Raw genomic sequence first — 23842 nt, 5'->3', positions numbered from 1 at the left:
TATAAATCTAGGACTAACTTAGGACTAATCCTTCTATGATATGTGTGACTGTGATAGCTAGCCATGTTTCCAAGGGAGATTTCAGGCGAAAAGAATGGAAAACTTAATCTTCTTTGGAATCGTAACAGCAATGTGAAGGAAGAATATCTTGGCATTCTTTCCCCCAGTTCAGGCTCCGTGAGTCACCCATGGGAGGCACATGAGCTCCAAAGAAGAGGTTCTTCATGCTGTCCTTCCCTGAAACACAGGAAGGCATCGCCCTGAAAAGAACATCTCTCTGCAATCTTTACCCAGCTCTTAGCTTAAGCGATTTTGTGGTTTTTTTTTTTAGAAAATTCATTAATTTGGGAAGCACTATTTTCCTATCATGGCATTCAGGATACGATGCTTTGACATGGAAGACTTGGAGGTTCTGAGGGGTTATTTATTTGTTTGTTTTGTTTGTTGAGTCATTACTTCAATGGTTTGACATTTATACGGCTCCCCAGAGTAAGAGCATCAGGAGATTGAGAATTGAGCCAAGGAGGTTATTTGTTTGCCATTTTTAATAAACACAAATAATTCCCCTTTTCCCTCAGCCCCACATTCCCTGGCTCATTAAATCAATTTAAGGCTCTTAAATTTTTTTCTGGCAAATTGAAGCAAAAGAACTATGTACTCCCCCAAGGAAAGCTTACCCGAGACCTACAGATCAGGCTGAAATTAATTTCTGTCCAAGAGTCTAACACCTTGAGTTATTACAAAATGAGGAGGGGTCAGTAATTGGGGGCTGGGCCTCAGACTCGCCCCAAGAAAGACTTGTTGCATCGTGTGAACCGTGATCTAGCTACTTTGGTTTGTGACCTGGCTTTGTGTTTTTTTCCCACTCAAAGTGGAGAATTATGGAAAAGTCAAAACAGATTTCTATTCGGAAATTATGAATGAAGTTGGCTCTGCAAATCCAGATAGTGAAAGTATATCCAGAGGAAAGCCAGGCAGGCTTCCAGGCAGAAGTATGGGAGAATGTTATAAAACAAATGTACACAGGTCTCAGGCTCTAAGATCCTCCAGAGGGCAGAGACCTCAGAGTCAACATGCAGGATTTCACTACCAGGTCCCTTCTCTTTCCTAAGAGGCAAGGGTTGTAGGAGATTTACTGGCTTGTTGTCTATTGACTATCAGTTAGATAACAGAGGTCAGGAAATGAAGTGGAATTTGATGTATTAACTAGGAAGCAGCAAAGGAAGCCAGGCTGTATTTTATTTGTTATTATTTCCCTAATATCCTCAATTATGTGGCTCCCATCAGGGAATCTGATCTGCTGCTCATGTAATGGTATTGTCCCCACTGGTTCTGGACTTGAAAAACTGCCAGTGAATCCCCTGCCTAGAGTATCAGGAATAACATTTGCTATTTTTTCTTTTTTGTTCCCAGGCCTGTCCCAGGCTCTCTATCTTCTCTGCTCCATCTTCACAACAGACAGAGACAGCCCATGCCAGCCTCCATGCCTGGGACCCTGCCCAACCCTACAATGCCGGGTTCTTCTGCCGTCTTGATGCCAGTAAGTGCTTCTTTCTGCTGAGGCTTGCCCCATTTGGAAAAGTACAGGAAGTATGCAGATCTAAGCTGATGGGAAAGAAAAGAGCTTCTTATGGATGGAGAGTTGAGCTGGGTGCCAGTTTGCTCTAAGTGCCTAGTTGTGTATCCTTGGGGATCTTGCTGGCTTCTCCATCCTTCAGTGCCTCCATAACGAGGCATGGTTTCATCTTCTTGCTGGTGACAAGTGAGTTTGTAATACTCAGGGAAAGGGATTTGTCCAGGGACATGGGAGTGTATGACTACTCCAAAGTCTATATCTTGGGTTACATTTAGTGTCCTAAATTGCCAGTGAGTGGTCTAGCTGGGGCTCAGAGTGATAATGACAATAATAACAATTAAAATGATGGTACATAATAAGTGCTAACACATATACATGCATATCATGTTTTATTAATGATGCTAGCAGCATTGACTGAATGCTTACCTTGTGCCGATCACTCTCTAACCACCTCTTTAACCTGTGAAACAACCCTCTCAATCTCCATTTTTGAATGAAGAAAGTAAGGCAAGAAACGAGCTTCGCTGAGAAGCAGTGCCATTGAGTTTCGAACCTAGGAGTTCTCTCTCAACCACTTCATGATCCATACATTCTCTCCTTTCACTCTCACAGCAAACCTTTGAGGTATGCACTGTTCTTACCCTTACTTTGCAGAAGAGGAAACCAAGGCACAAGAGACGGAGAAACTTGGTTAAGTGACTAAGTCAGTAAGAGCTTATTGTTCATTCACTAAGTTGTGTCCGATTCTTTGTGACCCATGAACTGCAGCATGCCAGGTTTCCCTGTCCTTCACTATCTCCCTGAGTTTGCTCAAACTCATGTCCATTGAGTCAGTGATGCCATCCAACCATCTCATCCTCTGTGACCCCCTTCTCCTCTCGCCCTCAATCTTTCCCATCATCAGGGCCTTTTCCAGCGAGTCAGCTCTTCACATCAGGTGGCCAAAGTGTTGGCGCTTTGGTTTCAGCATCAATAAGAGCAAGTGAGTGACAGAATCAGGTTTTATATCCAGGTGGTCTGACTTCTAAGTTATTACACTATACCTCCCTGAAAACAATAGATTCACGTAGAATGAAGATTCAGACAGTTTTAGAGCTAACCTGCTCTCCTGCATGGGACCCCCACTGTGTACGTCTTCATCCCCCCTGGCATTGTGCCTCAGTGCACATGCTTAGTGTTACCATTTTCAGGGCCATTGGGTTCTCAAAAGCCCTAGAGGCGACATGATAATTCAATTAAAATCCTCCCACAACAATATCAGGAATATTTGGCAGAATGTTTTTAGCATTCTAAGGAACTGTCTACATTTGCTATTTCATTTTGTTCTCACAGCAGTCCTGTGGGAATATGACTGCAGCCATGATCAATATACTTACTTTACCAATGGAAAGCTGAGGAGTACGACATTGGAGGAATTTGTCTAATGTTACACAGCTTGTAACGGAAGAGTTACAAGTTACGAGTGACTAGGATACGCATCTCTCCTCATGTTTTGCAGCCCAGATCATCCCAGAATGAGGAATTTGCTCATTTATCTGGAAGCAGGGAGATGGAGAAAGGCTTGATGGCCCAACTGTAGCGACCTAGGTCTTCCCACTGTTAAGTGTCAGGCGGTTCAGGCTAGAAAGATTCTTTGCAAAAGGTTGTCAGAAGGACAGCTGAGCTGGCTGACTACCTGCCTCACTTACCTTAAACATTTTGGATGAAGGAAAGCAGCACCATCCATACTGCAATCCTGGATTTCATTCAACCTCACTAATTGCAAGAGACTTCTACCACAAGCCGTTTTCATCCAGGCTTTAAATCCTTCTCATTTAAAATTGTTTCCTTTCAGAAATTCTATGCATTGTCCAGAAAAATATCACTGCAGTGACCTTTTTTCCCAATTTGAATAAACTGTGTACCATTCCCAGGGGCAAAGGTGGGGCATTTAGGCTGCAAAGACCCAAAGAAAAGGGTGCCTGGCACTGGTTTCCACCATATCACTTCATTGTACAACTTCATTGTACAATAGAGGAATAGAACAGAAAAAGAGTCTTTAAAGTTTTAACAGAGAAGTCATGTACTTGAATTTTTTTTTAAATGTTGATGTTTCAGAATAGAAGCAAAGGATCAAGTACATGGTAAAGAGCCAGTGTAGATAACAGAGTCAGAAGTTCAAACCCATGTCAGTGACGTGGACAGCTGTCATGAAAATAGTGTCCATCTAGAGTAGTGATTCTTAACTGGAATCAGTTTTGTCCTCCAAGGGATGTTTGGCAATATCTGAAGACACTGCTCATTGTCACAACTTGGGGAAAGTGCTGTGGGCATCTAGTAGGCTGAGGTCAGGGATGCTAAACATTGTACACTGCATAGGACAGTTACCAGGACAAAGAATTATTTGGCTCAAAATATCAATAGTGCCAAGATTGGGAAGCCATGATCTGGAGTGACACCAATGTAAATAATGAAAATGAATGCAAGATATCTAAAAGCACATACTAAGAGTTTTAGGGCCTAGAAATTTGGGCCCTTTCTTCCTCATTATCAGGTTGCCAGCCCCTGTGCTATAATTTTAGCTTGTCAAGCATGAACTTTCTGTAGAGTTCTTGTGTCCCCTGGCATAAAAAGATTAGTTTATATCTATAGGTGAAGGTGAGATTCTTAACTGATTTGTGGTACATGCTGTTAGGCTACATATTTCACAAAGCCCTAGGTCTGAAATAAATGATGAATCTGTTCATTCATTTATTTCTTAAACTTTTGTTGAGCTCCTTCTAAGGGCCAAGCTCTGTGCTAGATGCTGAAAATGTGGTGAAGGAGAAAATAGGCATTGCCTTCCAGGAGTTCACTGGGTCGGGATTTCTGATTTTGAAAGTCAAAAGCTGAAACTATTTGGGAATATGAACACCCATTTATGATTACAAAAGCCCAGTGGACTGCAGACATTTTTGGCTCCTGTTTTCCAACTTATTTCAAGGGAAAAGAAGCAGCTCAAAAAAGATGATATCCTTTACCTGGATGTTTTACGTACAGTGCTCAGTATTGCTTAGTATTCAGCAAAGCCACTCCCGTCTTCTGACCTCTTCTTTCTAGTCCACTCATTAAAGCCACACTCATGGGCAGAGCGTTTATTAGCACATAGCACCAAATAGTTGTTTTGAAGAGGCTCTTGGTAACCCCATATAATTACTTACGTGGAAAAATGCAATTTTTTTAAGATAGAGAAACCAGCCCTGTTTTTAGTATTCTGTTTAATTTGTGAGTCACAAGGTAGAAACAGTCATCGCCTGTAACTTTTCCAAAAAGTAGGCAGCATGGCTGCCTCTGAATCCAGAAGCAGAAAGCAGGCTGCTCTCACTTCTTTGTAAAATGGTGGCTCCAAAGCATGATGGGAAACCCTGGACAATCAGGTGTCCTTCTGAACAATCCTCCTGCCGAAAACTGAAAGCAGAAACTCCTTTGGACTTTATTTCTCTTTGGGAGAAGGTCACTAATTTGAATAAGGGTCAAATGCTAATCCCATTCTCCTACCCACTAGCCTCTGGAAAGTGGAAGTTATAAGTAATAAGCGTTTTTTAGAGAAATCTCCATGACTTAACAATTAGAGTACACAAATGTACTTTATGGCACTGAACTGTACACTTTAAACTGGTAAATTATAAGTTATGTATATTTTACGATGATTTTAAAAATAATTTAAAAAAATTAGAATACCCAGGCTGCTTAAAGATGTAGGGGAATATGAGAATGACTGCGGCCAGCCCATATACTTTTAATTCCAGACAATTCCAAAAAACATCATTTGGATTTGCAAAGTATTTACATTGTATTGGGTGTTTTAGGGGATCTGGAGATGATTTAAACTATAGGGAAGGGTGCACGGAGATCCAAGCAGTCCATTCTAAAGGAGATCAGTCCTGGGTGTTCTTTGGAAGGAATGATGCTAAAGCTGAAACTCCAGTACTTTGGCCACCTCATGCGAAGAATTGACTCATTGGAAAAGACTCTGATGCTGGGAGGGATTGGGGGCAGGAGGAAAAGGGGACGCCCGAGGATGAGATGGCTGGATGGCATCACCGATTCGATGGACGTGAGTTTGAGTGAACTCCAGGAGTTGGTGATGGACAGGGAGGCCTAGTGTGCTGCGATTCAAGGGGTCGCAGAGTCGGACACGACTGAGCAACTGAACTGAACTGAACTGAACTGATGCCTTTTATATGAGACTTGGGTACCTTGAAATTTAGTGTCGGGGCGGGGGTCCTGGAACCAATCCCTGGAGAATATTGAGGGGCAACTCTATTTTATTTTGCTGAACTGGTACGCACAAAAGGTTTTGCTAGAGTGGTCTAGAAAGTTCGCCATCATTAAATAGCTCCTTTTGCAACAGTTTCACAAAGCCATACACTGCTAGATAACTGATAAACTAATTCTGGCTAAGGTATGGCTGATGGTACTTCACTGTGATGTGATAGGAAGTGTGCCCCAATCATTCATGACAAGGCTTTTAGCAAGTACCTCTGCTTGTCCACACGTTGGTATCCTAACAATAACCCTGCCCTTGGGGTGGACACAGCAGGAATCGCAGTGATAATCTCAACGATGGAAGGGACCTTAAAGGGTCATTTTGTTCAACTATTACTCTCAACTCTTATCGGTGAGGTTTCTATCCTATACTGTTTGATGAGCTCCTTTGATAAGGAACTCTATTTTCTAAGACTACCTAGGCTAACTTTGAGCAGAAACCTGGTTCCCTAAAATTTCCTAATGTTATTTCCATTTCCATACTTTGGCAAATGGAAAACTTTTGCATTGAAGAAACTATTTCTCTCTGGAGGGAAGTCTAATTATTTTCTGTATGATTTCAGTATTAAGTACACTTGCATTATTCTTGTTCTTCAAAAAGTGTTAGTTTTCTGCTAAATGGAAAATGTTTGTCAGATACAGTCTTTCTGATTGAAATAGAGGTTTTTTAACTGATTCATTTTTTAACAGAGACACCCTGGAGACAAAAGCCAGAACTCAATTCAGATATTGATAATCGAATGTTAATTCTAGACACAAGGGCAGGCTAGCAGCACAGTCGGGGGCGTTGATCACATGTCTTCAGTACCCACACTGCTTTCTGTACCTTCCAGAGCTCTAACCCTGCTGGGAGGCCTAAAACTGCTGCTCTGTAGAGTCAGACAAGGTTAACAGGGGAGAGAAGATGTGCCAGGGGCGGCTGCTCCTGCTGGACCATTTTGATGGTGGTCATGAGTTAGAGTGACAGGAAGACACAGCATCTTTAGGAGGGTGGCTTTTGAAATGAATTTTTTCTTACTGCTAAAATGATTCACATTGCACTATAAAATTTGGGGAGAACACAAAAGCCACAGATAACTTGAGATAACCATTTGGTATATTCTATATCCTTCCAGCATTTTTCTAGGCATGTGTTGTTCTCTTCATAGCTGTGAAATGGAAAATCCCATGGACGGAGAAGCCTAGTAGGCTGCAGTCCATGGGGTCCCTAAGAGTAGGACACGACTGAGCGACTTCACTTTCACGCATTGGAGAAGGAAATGGCAACCCACTCCAGTGTTCTTGCCTGGAGATTCCCAGGGACGGTGGAGCCTGGTGGGCTGCCGTCTGTGGGGTCGCACAGAGTCAGATACAACTGAAGCGACTTAGCAGCAGCAGCAGAAGCTATGAAAATAAGCTTGATGAGCAGTATTCAGAGTGTTCACAAAGTGAACACTTTGTGGAAGTGTTGCATGGTTTTGTGGAAGTATTGCCTGCTTTTGTTTGGAAATGATCTCCATCACAATGTTGTTCTCTTTTGCATTGGACTTATTCTCTAGAACACGCGGCTTTGGATGATTCTTTGCTGTGCCTGAGTTCAAGACTTAGGAGTACCTTGCTTACCCTTTACCAAACTGCAGGTTTTCCCTGGATTTATTCACAGAAATTCTACACAGTCCGTTTGAAAGAGAAATGCAGCTTTGTCTATGATCTCAACTGCCTTTCTCAGGCTTCTGATTCTGTTACTTTCCTTTCTCTTAGATGGAGAGACAAATGTCAGTGAACTCCAACCTCCTGGGAATGCAAGGTCCAAATCTCAGCAACCCCTGTGCTTCTCCCCAAGTCCAGCCAATGCATTCAGAAGCTAAGATGGTAAATAACAATTATAATCATCCTTTTCTTACTGTATGACTTTTTCTTTTGATTTCTGCTCTGACTTCCAAACTCCAGTTAAATGAGGTAGATGGCTCTGTCTTTGTTTTCAATGAATAGGTCTTTCTGTGGAAAAGCAGTGCAGAACTTGGCCCTCTTTTTGAGGCTATTAGTTACTGAACCTTGGCATGGGATGCTCATGTAACAAGCATTGGATCAGTGTGTGGCCTTAGTGAAAGGGACTTTTAGAAGTTTTGGGAGATCCATAAGAGGTGAGGTAGGATACACCCAAATATGTGTATATTTGTTCAGGAACTGAAATGAACAAAACAATCCAGAGTTTCTCTCCTTCAACGTAGTCACCATTTCAGTGCCACTCTTCCTGTCCCCATAGCCACCAAAATAGATGTAATTTTTAAACACACAAGTAGTATGAAAATATTTTCATTTTTTGTGTTATAGTCATCAGATGTGACATTGATTTGAAAAGAGCAGAGTCTTGTTTTCTCCTAGGGTAACTGCAGCTCACATTGAAATGTGCGATTTCAGGTGACATTTAGTGACTTTTAACATATGAGATTGATGTGCACTGAAGTCATTCTTTCCAATCAAAGTGATAGATTCATGCATTTATATCCTAGTAAATATTAATAAAAGCAATGCCTGTTGGTCTTGGCCATATAAAGTCAATTTTCTGGTTATATTTAGCAAAATTACTTGAAGGAATAATTCAGTTTTTGTATACATTTTGACACCACAGTTGGTAAGGTGTCAGATGCCAACAAAATGCACTGCAGCAAAGTTTTTTGTATCTGATATTGGGTAAAGATAGCTTTTACTAGAAGTTGGAGATTTTTTTTGCTTTGCTGAGTGACAGCATAGGGACCATGTCGGAAGGCTGAGGTTGGATGTTATTGACACCTCTGAAAATTAGCCATCAAAATCCAGGGACTTTGTCTTTAATGACAGTAAGTGTTTTGGACGCTGGCTTTGGTCACTTTCTCTTGGAAATTTCTCTCATTTGACTTGCACCTTCTTAACCCAAGGAAGCAACTGAACTCCCAATGTTGGCTACCCCGGGCACATAAAGTCTGTGGTTGGGAGAGGTCTCTTTGCTGGGCCACAGTCCCTGTGACATGCCAAATGGCACCAGCATCTTCAGCAAAGCTCGTTAAATCTTTTTGGAATCGGCAAATATTTTTTCAACTCAAGCCCTGCTGAGCCAAACCAAATAATTGCTGGCAGAGTAAAATCCAAACTGGCATCTGTTTTGGAGACCAGAGTAATGCCATTTACATTTTTTTAGAGGAAAATAAAAAATGAACTGTGAAGGTACTTAAGCAAGAAACAAAATTAAGTTATTCATGTGTATGAATAAGTGTTCTGGATCTAAAACATTAAATGCTACTCCTTCAGCCGGATCATTTCTGAATCATCTAGTTTAGTTCAGGGTCTGTATCTCTTTTGAGAGACCCCACCAGACAAACTTGAAGGAGATCCTAAAACACAATTCCAAATGAAATTTCCCTGCCAGTTGAATTTTCCTGAATTGTATGCCACCGTTCGACTCAGAAATATCCTCTCCCTCTTCTTGCTGGCAAAGAAGGAAAATGCTTCCAAAGGGAGTCCAGGTTTACAGTTATTTATATGCATGAAATAAGAACATATGATAGGGCAGATTAATAGTGAATAATATCAGCAGGAGACAAAAGGGAATTGGGCTGTGCTTATAAAAATAGTGTTACCCTGCAAATGTTTGTCAAGTTAAATTTTGAGCAGGCATACTCCTCTGCTGATTCATGTTCTAAGTGAATGAATATTTCCAGATCCATGATGTCTGGGCAAATGAACTGTATCATAGAGCTGATACAGCTTTTCCCTCTGCTGCAAACTCCCACCCCCTAACCCTGTTTTTGCCAATACAAAGTTGGATTCCTGTTCATCCAAAGGGAAAAACTGTAATATTGGCCACTTATATTTTGGAAGAATAGCATTTACCTAGTAGCTTGGAAAAGTGTTAAGTAAATGGCTTTTAATACATTACTCAGCATCCCTATTCTGATTTCTGCTCACTTTATTCACTGGATAAACTAGTTATTGCTACCTACTCACTGTACAGTATTTTCTAGCAGCTTAGGATTGCTTAGACAAAAAGTTTTTATGAAATAGAAAGTAGAGAAGAAAAAAAAATCTTCCATGATATTAATGTCAGCCAGAGCCTCCACAGGTTTCTCAGAACTATGGGCTTTGTTGTTCTATGCCTAATTTTCTTCCTGTGTAAAAGCTGGAATGGATTCCAGATTTCAGCTAAGAGTCTTGTTTCACTGTTTTCAAGGACTTTTCCAGAGGTCACACATGGGCTATTGTGATGAAGGCACTCTGTGGGGTGTGTGCTCAGAGCACACGAGCAACCAGAGAGCCGCCTGGGAGGTATTGCCCACCCCACGACGCTGCAGACCTCTCCTCTTGGGGCCAGGGTGTCCATTTTACAGTCCCTTTGGCCTCTGACAGATGTCATTGTCCTGAATCTCTGGTGAAACTCAGAGGTCCTGGAGGTGGACAGAAGCGTAAGGCAGGATTGCTTTCCATGTACAGCTTTGTTAGAAGCGGATAACTGATTATTCGATAGAATGCATCCATTCTCCTTGCCCCAAATGGGTCATTTCACCTCTGGGAGAGAGCAAACCAGTGTCCCCAGTAAACTCTCCAGTGCATTAGTCTGCAACATCCTAAATTGAAATCACACGTGTTCCTCTTTTGATTTAATGTGTATTAGTATCAAGCCATGCACTTTGGTGGACTGTAGTCACATCTGTCCAAGCTGATTTTATCATAGGTCTGGCAAATGATAATTTAGTGTTATGGATATTTCTTCTGAAGAATTAAGCCAACAAACATATAGCTTCACAATAATACAAGTAGATATGTGCATACTGGATTTTTGTCTCAGGGTCAGAGCAGATTCAGAGGTGTGAGAGCCTCCCACCTTTCTAACTACACAGGACGGTAGGCTCTTCCTCCCAGATTCCTAGGATCAGTGGGTGTCTTTCATGAAAATAGGTCTGCTAGAAGGAAATTTTCACTGGATATCTGGTAGACAGTTTTAACACTCACAGGGGAACGAGAGAGAAGGAGGGGGATGAGCAGAGAGAAAGGGAAGGAAGAAGGAGACAGAACGGGTAGGAAATGCACACCAGACTGGGACCCTGTTTCCAGCTGCTGCTGGGTGTGCGTGGCTCTGTAGTGATGTAGATACGGTGCTCTCAGTTCTGTGGATTTGTGCTCATTCCTATTTGTGAGAATTAGACCAATTCTAGCCAATTTTTTCACAGGTTTATCTTTTCTTTTTTAAAGAAGTCAATAATAGGGTTTGGAAAATAAATAAAGCATGGGGAGAACTTGTCCAAACATCTGTCTGGAGTCTCATATATGATGAGATGACAACTATTATATTGAAACTGATGATGAGGACGGCATATAAACAGCCTTTCATAGAGGGCGCTGGCCACTCTGCCCAGGAGTCACCATCAGTTTGGATAGGGGTAGGAAGCCTAGGAAATAGTGATACCAGGGAGAAGTTATGTATAGCTCTGACCTGATTTTATTCTCAGGATGGCCCCATAACAGGGATATTGTCCTCATTTTATAACTGAGAATGAGCTTTAACTAGTTAAAAAAAACTGGCCTAATGACATATCACTTAGCAAAAGCTAAAGTTTCAGACTCTAATGGCAAAGCATTTTCATCACAACACTGATCCTTTAGATAAAAATATTCAGGTTCCAGGTGTTGGTAAGCAGCAGATTAAATCAAATTCGTTTTAGGTTAATTTATATGTACAAACAAATGGGAGACAAGGATGGCTAGGACAGTGTAGACCTCTAGATAACCTGTAAAAATGTGGAGTGGTTGGTTAGTATGGACCTTACTGCTTAGTTTACCAGAGCTCTATGGCTGTACTGATTGGTTCAACCTCACTGCCTCTTATTCCAACTCATTTTAATAGTGACATTTCTTGTTTTACATGTGTGTCTCCCCGACTTGATTGATTGGAAGCTCCTTGAAAATAATCCTTGCATTGTGTAAGCTCTGTGTACTGAGAAGGGCCCCATGAATGAGAACTGAATTTAATTGACTTGAATTGAATTAAAATTATGAGAAGGAACCAAACCCTAGCCCTGGAAATGAGAATGGGATGGAGTGGGTAGGGGGCAATGGTGGGGCTAAGAAGGGGAGGAAAACATTGTTAAAATGCTTAGCTAAGTATTCAGGTTGTAAAGAGTAGCTATCTACATTTGATTTGTTTGAGAGACATCTAGAAACAATAGCCATCTTATTTTTTTCCTTAGAGGGAAGCAGTACATCTGTTCCTTAGAAAACAGAACTGGGAATATCATTGCCCTCTGAGGAATTGAGAGCAATCAATACTAAAGGCTGTTTCTTCCATTGTGATGGACTGACTGTGCTGTGTTTTGGTCACCAGCAGTCAATACCTCATCCAGTTAGGTTTACTGTTCATTGAATGAATACATAAATATATGCATTAATGAATGAATGAAAGAAACCTTAGGATTGGAGTGTCAAGGCCTTTTAGAGATAGAAGGCGCTTGCCCCAATTCCTCATTTCATAAGTAAGGACAGAAAAACCTGGCAAAGACTTCAGGAGATCAAGCTATCATTTAAACACAAAGCTGGGCCCCAACTCAGGTCTTCACCCTTCTACACAGAATTGTGCTCTTGCCATCAGCTGTACCAATAAATTACTAACAGTGCTTCTTTTTTTGGCTAATAGTTTCTTCCTGGCAGATTGGCAGATGAGAACCGGGGTGGCATAGTGAGCAATCCATGGTTAAATCTCCACTTTGTTTTGAATGTCAACCTGGGTGTGTTTGTGTTTGCCTTTTCCCTCCCTAATTATCGAGCTGGATAACTGTTTGCCTACGGTGCCCTTTGGCCACCCACTGTCCAATAGATAAATCACAGAGAAGTCTGGCTCCATATGGAGTTGCCTGGAAAATTTATACACATGAAAAGACAGTCTCCAGGTAACATCTCTCTGGCACTCTTGAGAAATGCAGTCCTTCGATTTGCCTATTTGCTTTAATCATCCCCAGCTTCACTTCCTAAATGTCTAGGAATAAAAGAGCAGGGAATAAATAGGCTGTCTGCTTCTCAAAAGCTTTGTGGCAAGGCAGGAAATGCTGTTGACTTGAAAGACGCCCTCCTTCACTTGCCAGCAGCCATGTGGCCCTGTAGCCAGTGATCAAAATGTGGTGATAGGCTAATCCAAGGACACCACTCTTTTCAGAATCCTGCTCCTTTGGTGCTATGAAAAACCACTGTCCAGTATGGCGGTGAATAGGAATCAGGTAAGATTCTGTGACAACAACAGCAAAAATCTGAACTCTTGATGGATATCATTTTAAGGGCAGGATAAAACACCACAGTAGAAAACAATAATTATTAACATTAATTAATCACTTGTTATGTGGTGGCAGAAATTATGTTAAGCATCTTCCAGTACATTATTTCATTTAATTCTTGAAACAATCCCCTGAGGGAGGTACTATTCTCAATCTCATTTTATAAATGGATAAACTAAGAGACTGAGTAATTTGTGAAGAACATACAAGCTGATTAAAAAGAAAACAATGGTGTTGGGATGTTAACCCAGGTATTGGGCTCTTGCTCCTGACCCTAAACAATAATGTTTTGCCAGCAGTAGGAATGTTCGTCTTTTGAATTTATATTAGTAGAGCACTTTCCAAACTGTAAAGTATACATTGTCTCCTTGGAGCCTGATAGCAACCCCTATAAGGTCAACAGGGAAGTATTACTATCTTCATTTTATAGACACAAAGAGTTTTCTAAGTGACTTTCCATCATGATCCAGTGGCATAACCAGGCCCTGAGCCCAAGTCTTTGATTTTTGTCCTGTTTCTACTATAACATCCATGACCCTGGAGTCCTCGTGATAATTTATTCTGAATCAAAGCAAGTCCTTATAAAAGTAAAACTCAGTGGTATTAAAGGGAGATGAGACGCAAATTAATTGCTAGGCCGGGTAACCTATTAACTTCCCTAGTCCTCATCATCTAAACACTGGAGAGAAGGCTGATTCATATTTCTGTCTGGCCAGGACAAGTGCTGAATTAAAGGACTAAAAGCAACAACTCTGAGAGCTCATAGAAGCCCCGAGTCCTTGTTCTTGGCTGAAATATAACCTTCCACGTGCTATTACCACTTCACCCATTTAAACTGTAGAAAGCTTAGTTGGGGAATATATCATCTTTTTTGGTACAATGTAAATGGTTAGATTGTGAGATCATTGATAGGTGCTAACAACCATTTATTTATTTTGCCATAGAACAGAATAAATTCCTACAGTGTTTACATTCCTTGTGCTGATCAGGATCCTAAATATATGGGATTATACATTTGATTGTATTTGTTTTGAAAATGAGAATTTGAGAGATGATCAATTGCTTATGAATCACCAAATTCTAAAGCAGGAAAGGCGCTCAGGGATTATTTTAGCAAAATTCTTTCCTTTGAGAAACAACAGTCTGAAGTTCCAGTTAATACCTGGTCTAAGGTCACATAGCTAATTAGCAAAAGAAGGGGAATTAGAACCCGGATTCCAGGTTTTCAGTTTAGTACTTCACTCTCCAGGTGCTAGTCAGGAATTGACAGAGAAAGCCATCTGCTGGTTGCGTTGATAGTGAACTTTCTAAGGAAGTCTCCTGAAGCATTGTCTATAGCGTTTGGTTAGTGAGGCAAAGTACCTGGGAAGAAGAGGATCAGTCAGCCTTTCCCTTTTATATCAAATAGGAGTTGAAGTTTGTCATTTAAATGCCTGAATGAATGGGTTCAGTTTTCTATAATTATTCCTGAGACCTGGGGGTTCTCAACATGAGACCACTAAGCTATTCTTCTTGATCCTGCAGAGTGTGGATTCACAATGAGTATTGCATCTCTTGGTACTCGGTATAAACTGCCTTGATTTTGCCTGCCACTGAGCAAAAGTAAAGTTCCCACATCTCATTGCTGTGTGTTTTGGGACTGCGTGGATCTTACTTGGGCTTTTGGAGATATGTTTCTCCTTGGTGTGGAGCAGTGACAGAGCTCTCCAAGCACCCAGCACAAAGCAGTATTGAAATGTCCCTTTCCATCGACTCTCTCTGGGCTCTCCCTTCCTCCACCCTCAGTAGAGTCTTCACATACATTCAGACGGTCTCCTAGGACTCATTGTCTTCCCAGTTTTCTTTCTGTCTCTTTCTGCAAGTATCCACCCTGTTTTGGTAACCATGGCAACGGGTGAAACACAATCCCAATATTTGCTCGCTGCCTCTGTCACCCAGCCCAGCACGCGCATCGCCGGCTCTTGTTTTTGTGTTTGTTTAACGTTCCCAAGCCTGAAGTCAAATGCATCTGGGCAAGGACGCTGTGCACGGTCAGTCTGGTTCGGAACACCCCCTCTCAGACAGTCTTCAGGCACGTCTTCTTTGTGTATTTGTGTACGTGTGTGTGCGCGTGTTTCCTTGTCTGCTTTGCACCGCTGTACAAATAAGTTCAGCTTGTGTAAGAATAGCCAAGGGGGGAAAAAGGATATTTTATAAACCTTGTTACAAGAAGTTCTGCTTTGCAGTGATATATTTTGGTCTTTTTCTTGGACTTTATGTTGCTTACCCTTTCCAAGATTTTTGCCAGCACAACTAATAACGAAAGTTTGCTTTGCACTTTGGGATGATGGTTCTGCCTTGATTTGGTTTTTTATGTGGCAAATACAGCAGATCTGTCAGAAAAGTTGTGCCTTGTGGGGGATGGAAAGCAGAGCATGGAGGCAGATAAAGGAGGCAAAGTTTTCCTAAAGGTTTGTGACTTTTCTTTTGTTAAAAAAAGAAAGTAAATGAGAAAATCCCGTCTTCAAATCCAAAACTAACCAGGAGTGTATTTTTCCTATTGGTATCCTTTAGAATGGTCTTTCTATCCCTTGTTTGTTGGAAAATCTAGCTGTACTATAGTACTCCATATTTTATATATTTTGTTTGCCTTAGTATGAATAAGATGAATCATTAGGTTCTCAGAATCGGTGAGTCCCAACAATAAGAATAAATACATTAACTATTTTTTATTTTGAAATCCTATTTACTGTCACCAGACAGAAGATGTGTTTAAGGACAAGATTTTCATCCAACTGTGGCCTTGGATTCTAGAGATTAAAAGTGCAGAGACAAGGCAGTAACCTGATTTCAGTAGCAAGCCACCATCTGAGGAAAAAGAGGGAACAGGAGCACACTTGGATAGAATTTCAGAGCTGGCAAGTGTTTCACTTGCACCCTTTCCTGGACTGTCCTTCTTCTCCCTTTTGGCACCGCTGCATGGGAATGTGCCCGTGTTTCCAGGGTACCAGTCCTGTGTCCCTCCCAGCCTCTCCTGTTCTGCTCAGCCCCAAGTATCACGGTCACTCTCTGAAAGGCCCTCCCAGGAGCCTGGCGATGTTCTGAGGGCTTCTGGCTCTCTCTGGCTGCCTTGCCTCTGCTATCCTATTTCCGCTGCTTGCAAACAGTACTCCACTTTTAAAAATAAGACTTAGTTCAAATGTACATTTCCAGCAAAGTCTTCTCAACTGCCTCAGGTAGGCAGAAGCCATGCCTTCTGCTGGGGTAGCCTCCATTTGAACCTTGTTTATCACTTTCTTGTAGAGGCTTTATTGCCTGCGTCCCTGCCTCACTGCCAGCCTGTGAATTCCTTGAGTATAGAGGCCAATGTCATGCCATGTCGCAGGGCTGGCATCTTTCCTGTGTGTCCTAGGTGCCCAGTAAAAACGTCTATTGATAAAATGAAGGAAAGAAAAGCTGATAAACCAATTTAGATGGAAATATTACTGTGACTTACTATGCTGCCCAGTATACTTGGGCTTTTTTTTTTTTAAGTTCCAGGGATAAGGTAGGACATAACTCAGATGACTGATTCACCAGTAATAGAATTTCAGGACCCATGACAAGTGGGTGGGAGAGAGATATTTGAGCAGGTGAGAATCCTTCCCACAATTTCCCAAATCCCTGCATTGGTATCTGGGGTTCTTCCTACTACGGCCAAGTGCAGCTCTGCAGAGAAGCCCTGCCTGCGACTTCTGGTGTATGTCCTGCTTTTAAAAAATTTCACATGCTATTATGAGCATTTGCTCGTATCACACAATATCTTTTGAAAATATCTTATTAATTGTATAATTTATCCTATAGCTATCACATTAAAAAATTCACTTTATTTCTATTTCTGGGTATTTAGATTTTCTCTACTAGAATTAACCCTTTGATAAGAAAAATAAACAAAAAGCTGATCTGAAATTATTTAATTACATCTTTGATTATTTCCTTAGAATAGATTCCCAGAATTAGGATTACCAAGTCAAAAGGAATATGTATTTTGAAGACTTGGTGTATGTATATATATATATACACCAAATTTCTTAAAATTTACACTAATTTTCATTAATCCCTGTTACATAGGAGGATATCTGTCTTACAGCATTTTCAGAAGTATTAAACATTCTCATTTTTAAACAGAATCTTAGTCAGTTTTGATTTGCATTTCTTACATTATAATAAGTTTACACATCTTTTTCTATATTTGTTTGCAACTTGATTTTTCTCTTTGGTTACATTTCTGTACTTTCAGGCAATTTTTCTTCATTGGGGTGAGTATTGGAATGCAGGGAACAAATGATAGAGCAGGTTATCCTTTCTCTGCTGCATTTTTCAAGTTCTTAATAGTTAGCTGACCTTACCACCTTACTTTACTAATTATATTTTTGTTTCTAAAACTCAATGCATGTCTGAAAATATATTTAGTAGTTTTGTTTATATGACTTTTTTGCTTGGATGCACAGTGTTTGGTGGGTTTAAGAAATCTCCTTACGCTTTCTGATTTTCATAGTTCTTTGACTTATTTATTGCAAAAGTGTTGGCTCCCCTGGGAATATGAATGTATTTCTTCCACATTTTCTGTGTTTACCTAACTAAGCCTTTGCTTATTTAAATATAAACCTGCCAAACTGAAGTTACGTTTGTGTCTCTCACATTTACCTGAGATAGGATTATATGGATCCTACTCTTATCCCCTTTAAGAGACATCAACCTCTGACCATTCTTATTTCACCCACATGAGGGAAGTATATGGATTTATACTGATTGAATTTGATCATTACTGCTGGATATATGTTACCACTGGATGGTTAAATGTCACTGAATCTATTCTCAAGCAAGAAAGTTAAACTGAAAATATAAAGTAGCTTAATTCTCATGGAGTGATATTAATGGAGTATTATTTTAAGGTTGCATGAGTCCTATGTTAACCAGACTCTAACCTCCTTCATAGTGCCTAGGCTCCCTCAGGGGAAGTATCTGACTACCTAACACAGAGTTGGCACAAAATGTCTCTTTGTCAAATCAGTGAGTTTGAGTAACTAATTATGCAATAATATCAAACAGGCATTGAATGCTGATTATGGGCCGTGTGACCATGTGATTTTTATGTTGTAAAGATTCAGGGAGGAACTGCACATAAAGCTCTCAGAGTAGGCATTTACATGCATTCTCAGCTTATTCCGTCCTCCTCACAGTTGTCCTATGAGGTAGTATCTCTGTTGTGGTTTGCTTCTGTGTTTATTGAAGTATAGTTGATTTACAGTGTTGTGTTAGTTTCAGGTGTATAGCACAGTGATTCAGGTGTATGCATATGTGGATATCGGATTTCAGATCTGTACATTTGAGATGTATATCAGAGCTCCTACATAGGCCATCAGTGTGTCTGTGCTCAGTTGTGTCTGACTCTTTGCAGCCCTAGGGACTGTAGCCTACCAGGCTCCTCTGTCCATGGAAATTTCCAGGCAAGAGTACTAGAGTGGGTTGCCATTTCCTACTCCAGGGGATCTTCCTGACCCAGGGATCGAACCCAGGTCTCTTGTTTCCTTCATTGGAGGGCAGATTCTTTACCACCAGCACCACCTGGGAAGTCCATACCTAGCATGCTAGGTTGCTTCAGTCGTGTCCGACTCTGTGACCCTATGGACTGTAGCCTGCCAGGCTCCTCTGTCCATGGGATTCTCTAGGCAAGAATACTGGAGGGGGTTGCCATGCCCTCCTAATGTCAGAGAACAGTGCCCAAGATCACTAAGCCAACCCAAGACAGACTGAGAATTTGAACCCTACTCTGAAATCTGACCCTCATGCTGGATCTCTGTTTTAGCAATCTAAAAACAGCATGTTGACTGTTCTCGTAGGGGTGGAAGCTGTGTTAATTAACTGGCAAATATTTATTATTAGTGTCAACTATGTACTAAGCCCCCCTACCTTTTTTTCTAGCAGTAGACTCCTGACATTTCTGAGAGTTTTGCTTGGCATTGTTTTGAATCCCCAAACCCATGGAGGTAGCAAGTCACCTCCCTGTACCCAGGAAAACTGGCAGAGAAACCGCATCAGATGGAGGGTCCTTCTCAGAGCTATGGAGCAACTGTAGTTTAAATCTGCACCCCAGCAAAAGTTCAAACTACTTTAGGTCTTGGAATTTGAGGGTAATTTTTTAAATATTTGAAACCTTGAATGTTAAATTAGATAATACCAGATCTCTGTGTCTTTAACAGTAATGTTAATAATGATTGATTGCTCATAATTTAAAATCTGTAGAATATTTTCCCACCTTTCACACAGATGGTCAATCAAGCTAGCCTCTTATGGGTTTTATGGCTCTCAACTGGAATTAAGAACAAGATGAGTTTGCTTTTTGTCTTTTCTTTGAGAAGTAGAATAAACCATTGGTTGAGAACAAAGACCCTCCAATCAGATTGCCTGGCTCTAAATCCTAGCTGCACAACCTGATTGCTTAACTCTCTGTTCCTCATTTTCTTTTCTATAAAATGGGGATAACGGTAGGGACTCACTTATAGAGTTATTTTCAGGATTATGTGAGGTACTACAGGGAAATCATCTGACACAATCCCTGGCACACAGTAATTCTCTTTATATATTATTTTCTTTCCTATTTCCCCCCTGCTTCAAAGGATCCTCCTCTTTCTTTTACTGGTTTAATTCATGATATTTAAAACATACTTGTACAAAGTCCATAGTCTCATAAAAGAGAAAACTGAGACTAAGAGAGATTAAGTACCTTACCTTTGATCATTCAGCAAAGTCGTGGTAAACTCAGTTATAGAATTCAACTCCTAGTTTTGATTAATGCACTAAATTACTCTGCTCCTTAAAGGGACTTAGATATGGAAACCCATGGGAGTTACACAGCTGTTGCTTTGAATTCACCAATTAATTGAAATATGTAAAAATAAAAATGACTTATAAAAAGGTTTTTAAATAGTTAAAAGCTTATTTTAGAAAGCAGAGTTCAATGCAGCATACTTTTGAATCTCAAACACATGTTCTTGTTTTATGGTTTGGAGGTTCACAAACATATGAATATGAAAACATTTTTGTAACATTAAATATTTTCATGTTAAAATATTAGGGCTAAAATTACACAAAAGACGAAAGGCTCACCAAGAAATATATATTAAATTCCACTGCCTAAAATAGACTTTTAGTATGTCTGTACAAATTACTTGAAATTATACAAATATTTGGAATATGTCTAGCCACGAGACTCAACTATGTACCCTAAAATGACATGAGCAGTACCATGCCAACTTTCAGCATTTATTTTCTTCCAAAACACCAAGGATCGTTATTGGTTTAAATGAGAATTTCCCTTTTGCTTTGCAAATGGGTTTGGAAGAAATGCTGGGGAAGGAGAGCTCTCCAGTCAGTCACTTGGATGGAGGTGGTTGAGTCTCTAGTATGTGGTTAAGAAGGCGCTTTGCCAACATACCCTTTGGAACAACCATACCCGTGATAACAGAGTGTGAAGACCTGATTATTTTCAAATCTGATGAATGATCCCAGCTGTTCTATAGATCAGTATGGGGTATGTGAGAACTTGGGATCACAGCAAAAGCATGTTTATCTCACTCCATCATTGCAGTGAACTTTATCTCCTGGGAATTTTCTTAGAGAGCAAGTCTGGACAGAGTCATGGCTTAATGACCAGGAGCTGTGCAAGCACTGTTCCTCAGCTCCAGTGATGCAGAAGACAGGGCCTGCATTTGTAAGGGAAGATAAGCTAAAGAGCCGTGCATGTTCCTTGGACAAAGATAATTTGTCACGTCACTACCATCAATCTCTTAGTTCCCAGCTCACTTGGTTCCAAGAGATCTGCTTTGTAGATTTGTTATATATGTAAATGTGTCTCTACCAGTCCACCAAGCCATTAGTTCTTTTATTCATCCTTTCATTGAAAACACTATGGAGCCCCTCCAAAATACCAATGTTATATTTGGTTTTTGGAGATAAAACTGTGATTAAGACTTAACTATAGGAACTTACAGTCCAGTGAGGGAATCTGGTAAATATATAGATAGCTAAGTATATTGTGATATATATTGTGATAAAGTAAAGTACAAAGTGTATGTCAAATCCACCTTCACAGAGCCGGTGCTGAGAACTCCAGAGTGGCTCTCCAGGAGGACCTCAGAATGAGTCAAGCTTCTGTGCTCTTCAGCACAGTGGCCTCTAGCTACAAGTGGCTATTTAAATTTTAAATTCATTAAAATAAAATAAAAACTCCAATTTTGAGTTTCACTAGCTGCATTTTATGTGTTTAGTAGCCACATGTGGCCAGTGACTACAATATTAGACGATACAAATAAGGAACGTTTCCATCATCACAGAAATGTCTACCTCATAGCACTGGTCTAAGCAAGTCAGAAGAGCTTTCCTGGTGGTTCAGAAGGTAAAACATCTGTCCGCAACGTGAGAGAACCCTGCAATGCCTGAGACCCAGGTTTAATCCTTGGGTCAGGAAGATCTGCTGGAGTAGGAAAAGGCAACCCACTCCAGTATTCTTGCCTGGACAAGAATAGACAGAGGAGCCTGGAGAGTTACAGTCCATGAAGTTGCCAAGGGCCTAACACAAATGAGCAACTAACACAAGCAAATCAGAAGGGTGAGAAGGAAGGGTTTTGCAGGGAGAATAAACAGAGTGACCAAAGTCCTGGAGGTGCTAGAATATAAACAGCATTAGGAAAATAAAATTACCTAAAACATGTGTGTATGCATACATGTATGTATGTACTCAGGAAGCAAGTACTGTTTAAGCTACAGTTATAGATTTTGCAAAGACACAGTGCCAGCCTCTAAATAACATGTATTGAGCACATTTGGGGAGAGGGGTCATAAAAAAAGAAAAATTACCAAAACCTGTCTTTGAGGTCAAAAGAGAGACTGATTATTGGGTGTCAAGAAGGAGACTTAGAGGGTCAGGCCAGTTTAGTCTTCATGAAGTTGTTGCTTTGATCTGGGTCTTGAAGAGCTATTAGGATTCAGACAGGGAGGTAGACAAATTCCTTACCTTGGTTAAAAAAAACATTCAAGTTTCTTCCAGAGTTAGGGTCCAGCAAGCAACTGAGTAGCTGAGGACTCTGCCCACTGGCATATTCATTAATGTCTTTCTCCTAATACTGCCGTTTATACAATGCGGAGCTTATTCAGCTGTGCCAACTTACACGGAATAGTCTCCCTTCTAAATGGTGTTAGCATGGATTAGTTTAGGGAAGATTGAACCAGATCTTGTTTGCAGCCGGTGGCTGAAAAAAGGACTTGGGGGGTGGGTATTAAGGATTATGCAAATCACTGGCTGATATGTAGGCTGGAAACTGGAGACTTTTGTAAAAGCAGCTTTTAAACGCCACTTGGTGAGGGAACTTGGATGCAGTTCTAGGCATGATGACTTAGGCAGGTCCAATGAAAATATCGGTAACTGATTATGTACATATATAAATTCTATTCTCTGAATGGTACAATCAGATCTCATAAAACTCCCCCCTTAGCCACTTATTCCCTGAAGCTACAGACAATGAGCACTTCCCTTTTCTGTTTTTCCTCTGAGGTCTTGCTTATCACAAAAGCCACTTGGCCTTCCATTTCTAAGATTGTAATGTACTTTGTTGTTTGGGAAACCCAAATAACATCTCTTCCTTCAAACACAGAAATCTGTTTGAAGGAAGAGATGGATTCAAGGGAGCGACAAATGAAGATTTCCTTAACAAAAACTACTCTAAAGTGTGTGAAACTCATGTGGAGATCCAGTCTTTAGAAATTGTGTTAAATGATGAACAAGAAAAAGGTAAAACAGTTTTGCAGATCACTATTTAAAATCCCCTTGCTTTTTAAGTCCTTTTTCAGTAGAAAACCCTTTTATACGTCTAACTCTTAAGAAAACAAAAAGCTAATTGGAAAAATGGCGTGAATGTTTGGGGAGAAAACGAGAAATTTTTTTTCCCATTATCACTTGGCAGGTAATTTCTAAAATTTAATTAAATGTAGTTTGATATTTATTCAAGCAAATAAAATTTAAAAGAACAGAATTCTGTCTGGATTTTAGGCTTTGAGTTTCCCAAGACCAAGAACACATTATGATGAACACATTCCTTGGCCACGCAGTGGATTTTCTACACACTTGTTAAACTAATACATGTCTATCTGACTGAAGCTTGTTGAGTTACCCAAAGTGCTGTGGGGTTGAGCACCTTTCAAAAGTTCGTAGTGTTGCCTTTGGAACTCCAAGATGGATCTTCTGCAAGCAGTTCTTCTGCCTTCAAGCCATTCCTGACTCTCACATAGGACTGGTTTCCCAAAGTGTGTTTAAAAGTCAGTCATTCAGAACTCAAAACACTTTTTTTTCCATAAGAAATGCCAGAGATGGTTGCTTTCCCAGGACTGCCCACAAAAGCCTTTTATTCCATAATGTATCTGAAAGAGTTCATCCACATGTGTTGAGAAAAGAATGGGGTAGTATGAACAAGAGTCCCCTCCCACCATCCCTGGAGACAATGCTTTTTACTTGCTCCAGAGGCAGCCACCTGGGCTTCACTGTGAAGGAAAGGAAACACATTTCTCTCTGAGGGGGACATATCCCTGGAGCTATCCCTAATATAGGTATTTATAGAGTGAACCACTACAAAGTCAAGATGTATTGGGTTCACCAAAAATAGAACAACTCAAATGAACTTTTTGGCCAACC

The 23842-nt window shown here is 40.5% G+C and overlaps 1 protein-coding gene across 3 annotated transcripts in view; it reads left to right on the top strand.

The window, feature by feature from the left end:
- Positions 1–23842, top strand: part of CREB5 (cAMP responsive element binding protein 5) — a 442462-nt gene that overhangs the window by 337092 nt on the left and 81528 nt on the right. For all 3 annotated transcript variants that reach the window (XM_040259717.1, XM_040259716.1, XM_040259718.1), the window contains 2 exons: positions 1414–1540; positions 7604–7714. In XM_040259717.1, the coding sequence (XP_040115651.1) occupies positions 1414–1540; positions 7604–7714 (238 nt within the window). The remainder of the gene's footprint in view (positions 1–1413; positions 1541–7603; positions 7715–23842) is intronic.

The sequence above is a fragment of the Oryx dammah genome, unplaced genomic scaffold (genome assembly GCF_014754425.2).
Source record: "Oryx dammah isolate SB20612 unplaced genomic scaffold, SCBI_Odam_1.1 HiC_scaffold_18, whole genome shotgun sequence".
Lineage (NCBI taxonomy): Eukaryota > Metazoa > Chordata > Mammalia > Artiodactyla > Bovidae > Oryx > Oryx dammah.
The sequence above is the reverse complement of the archived record's forward strand: the minus strand, read 5'-3'. Positions and strand labels throughout refer to the sequence as shown.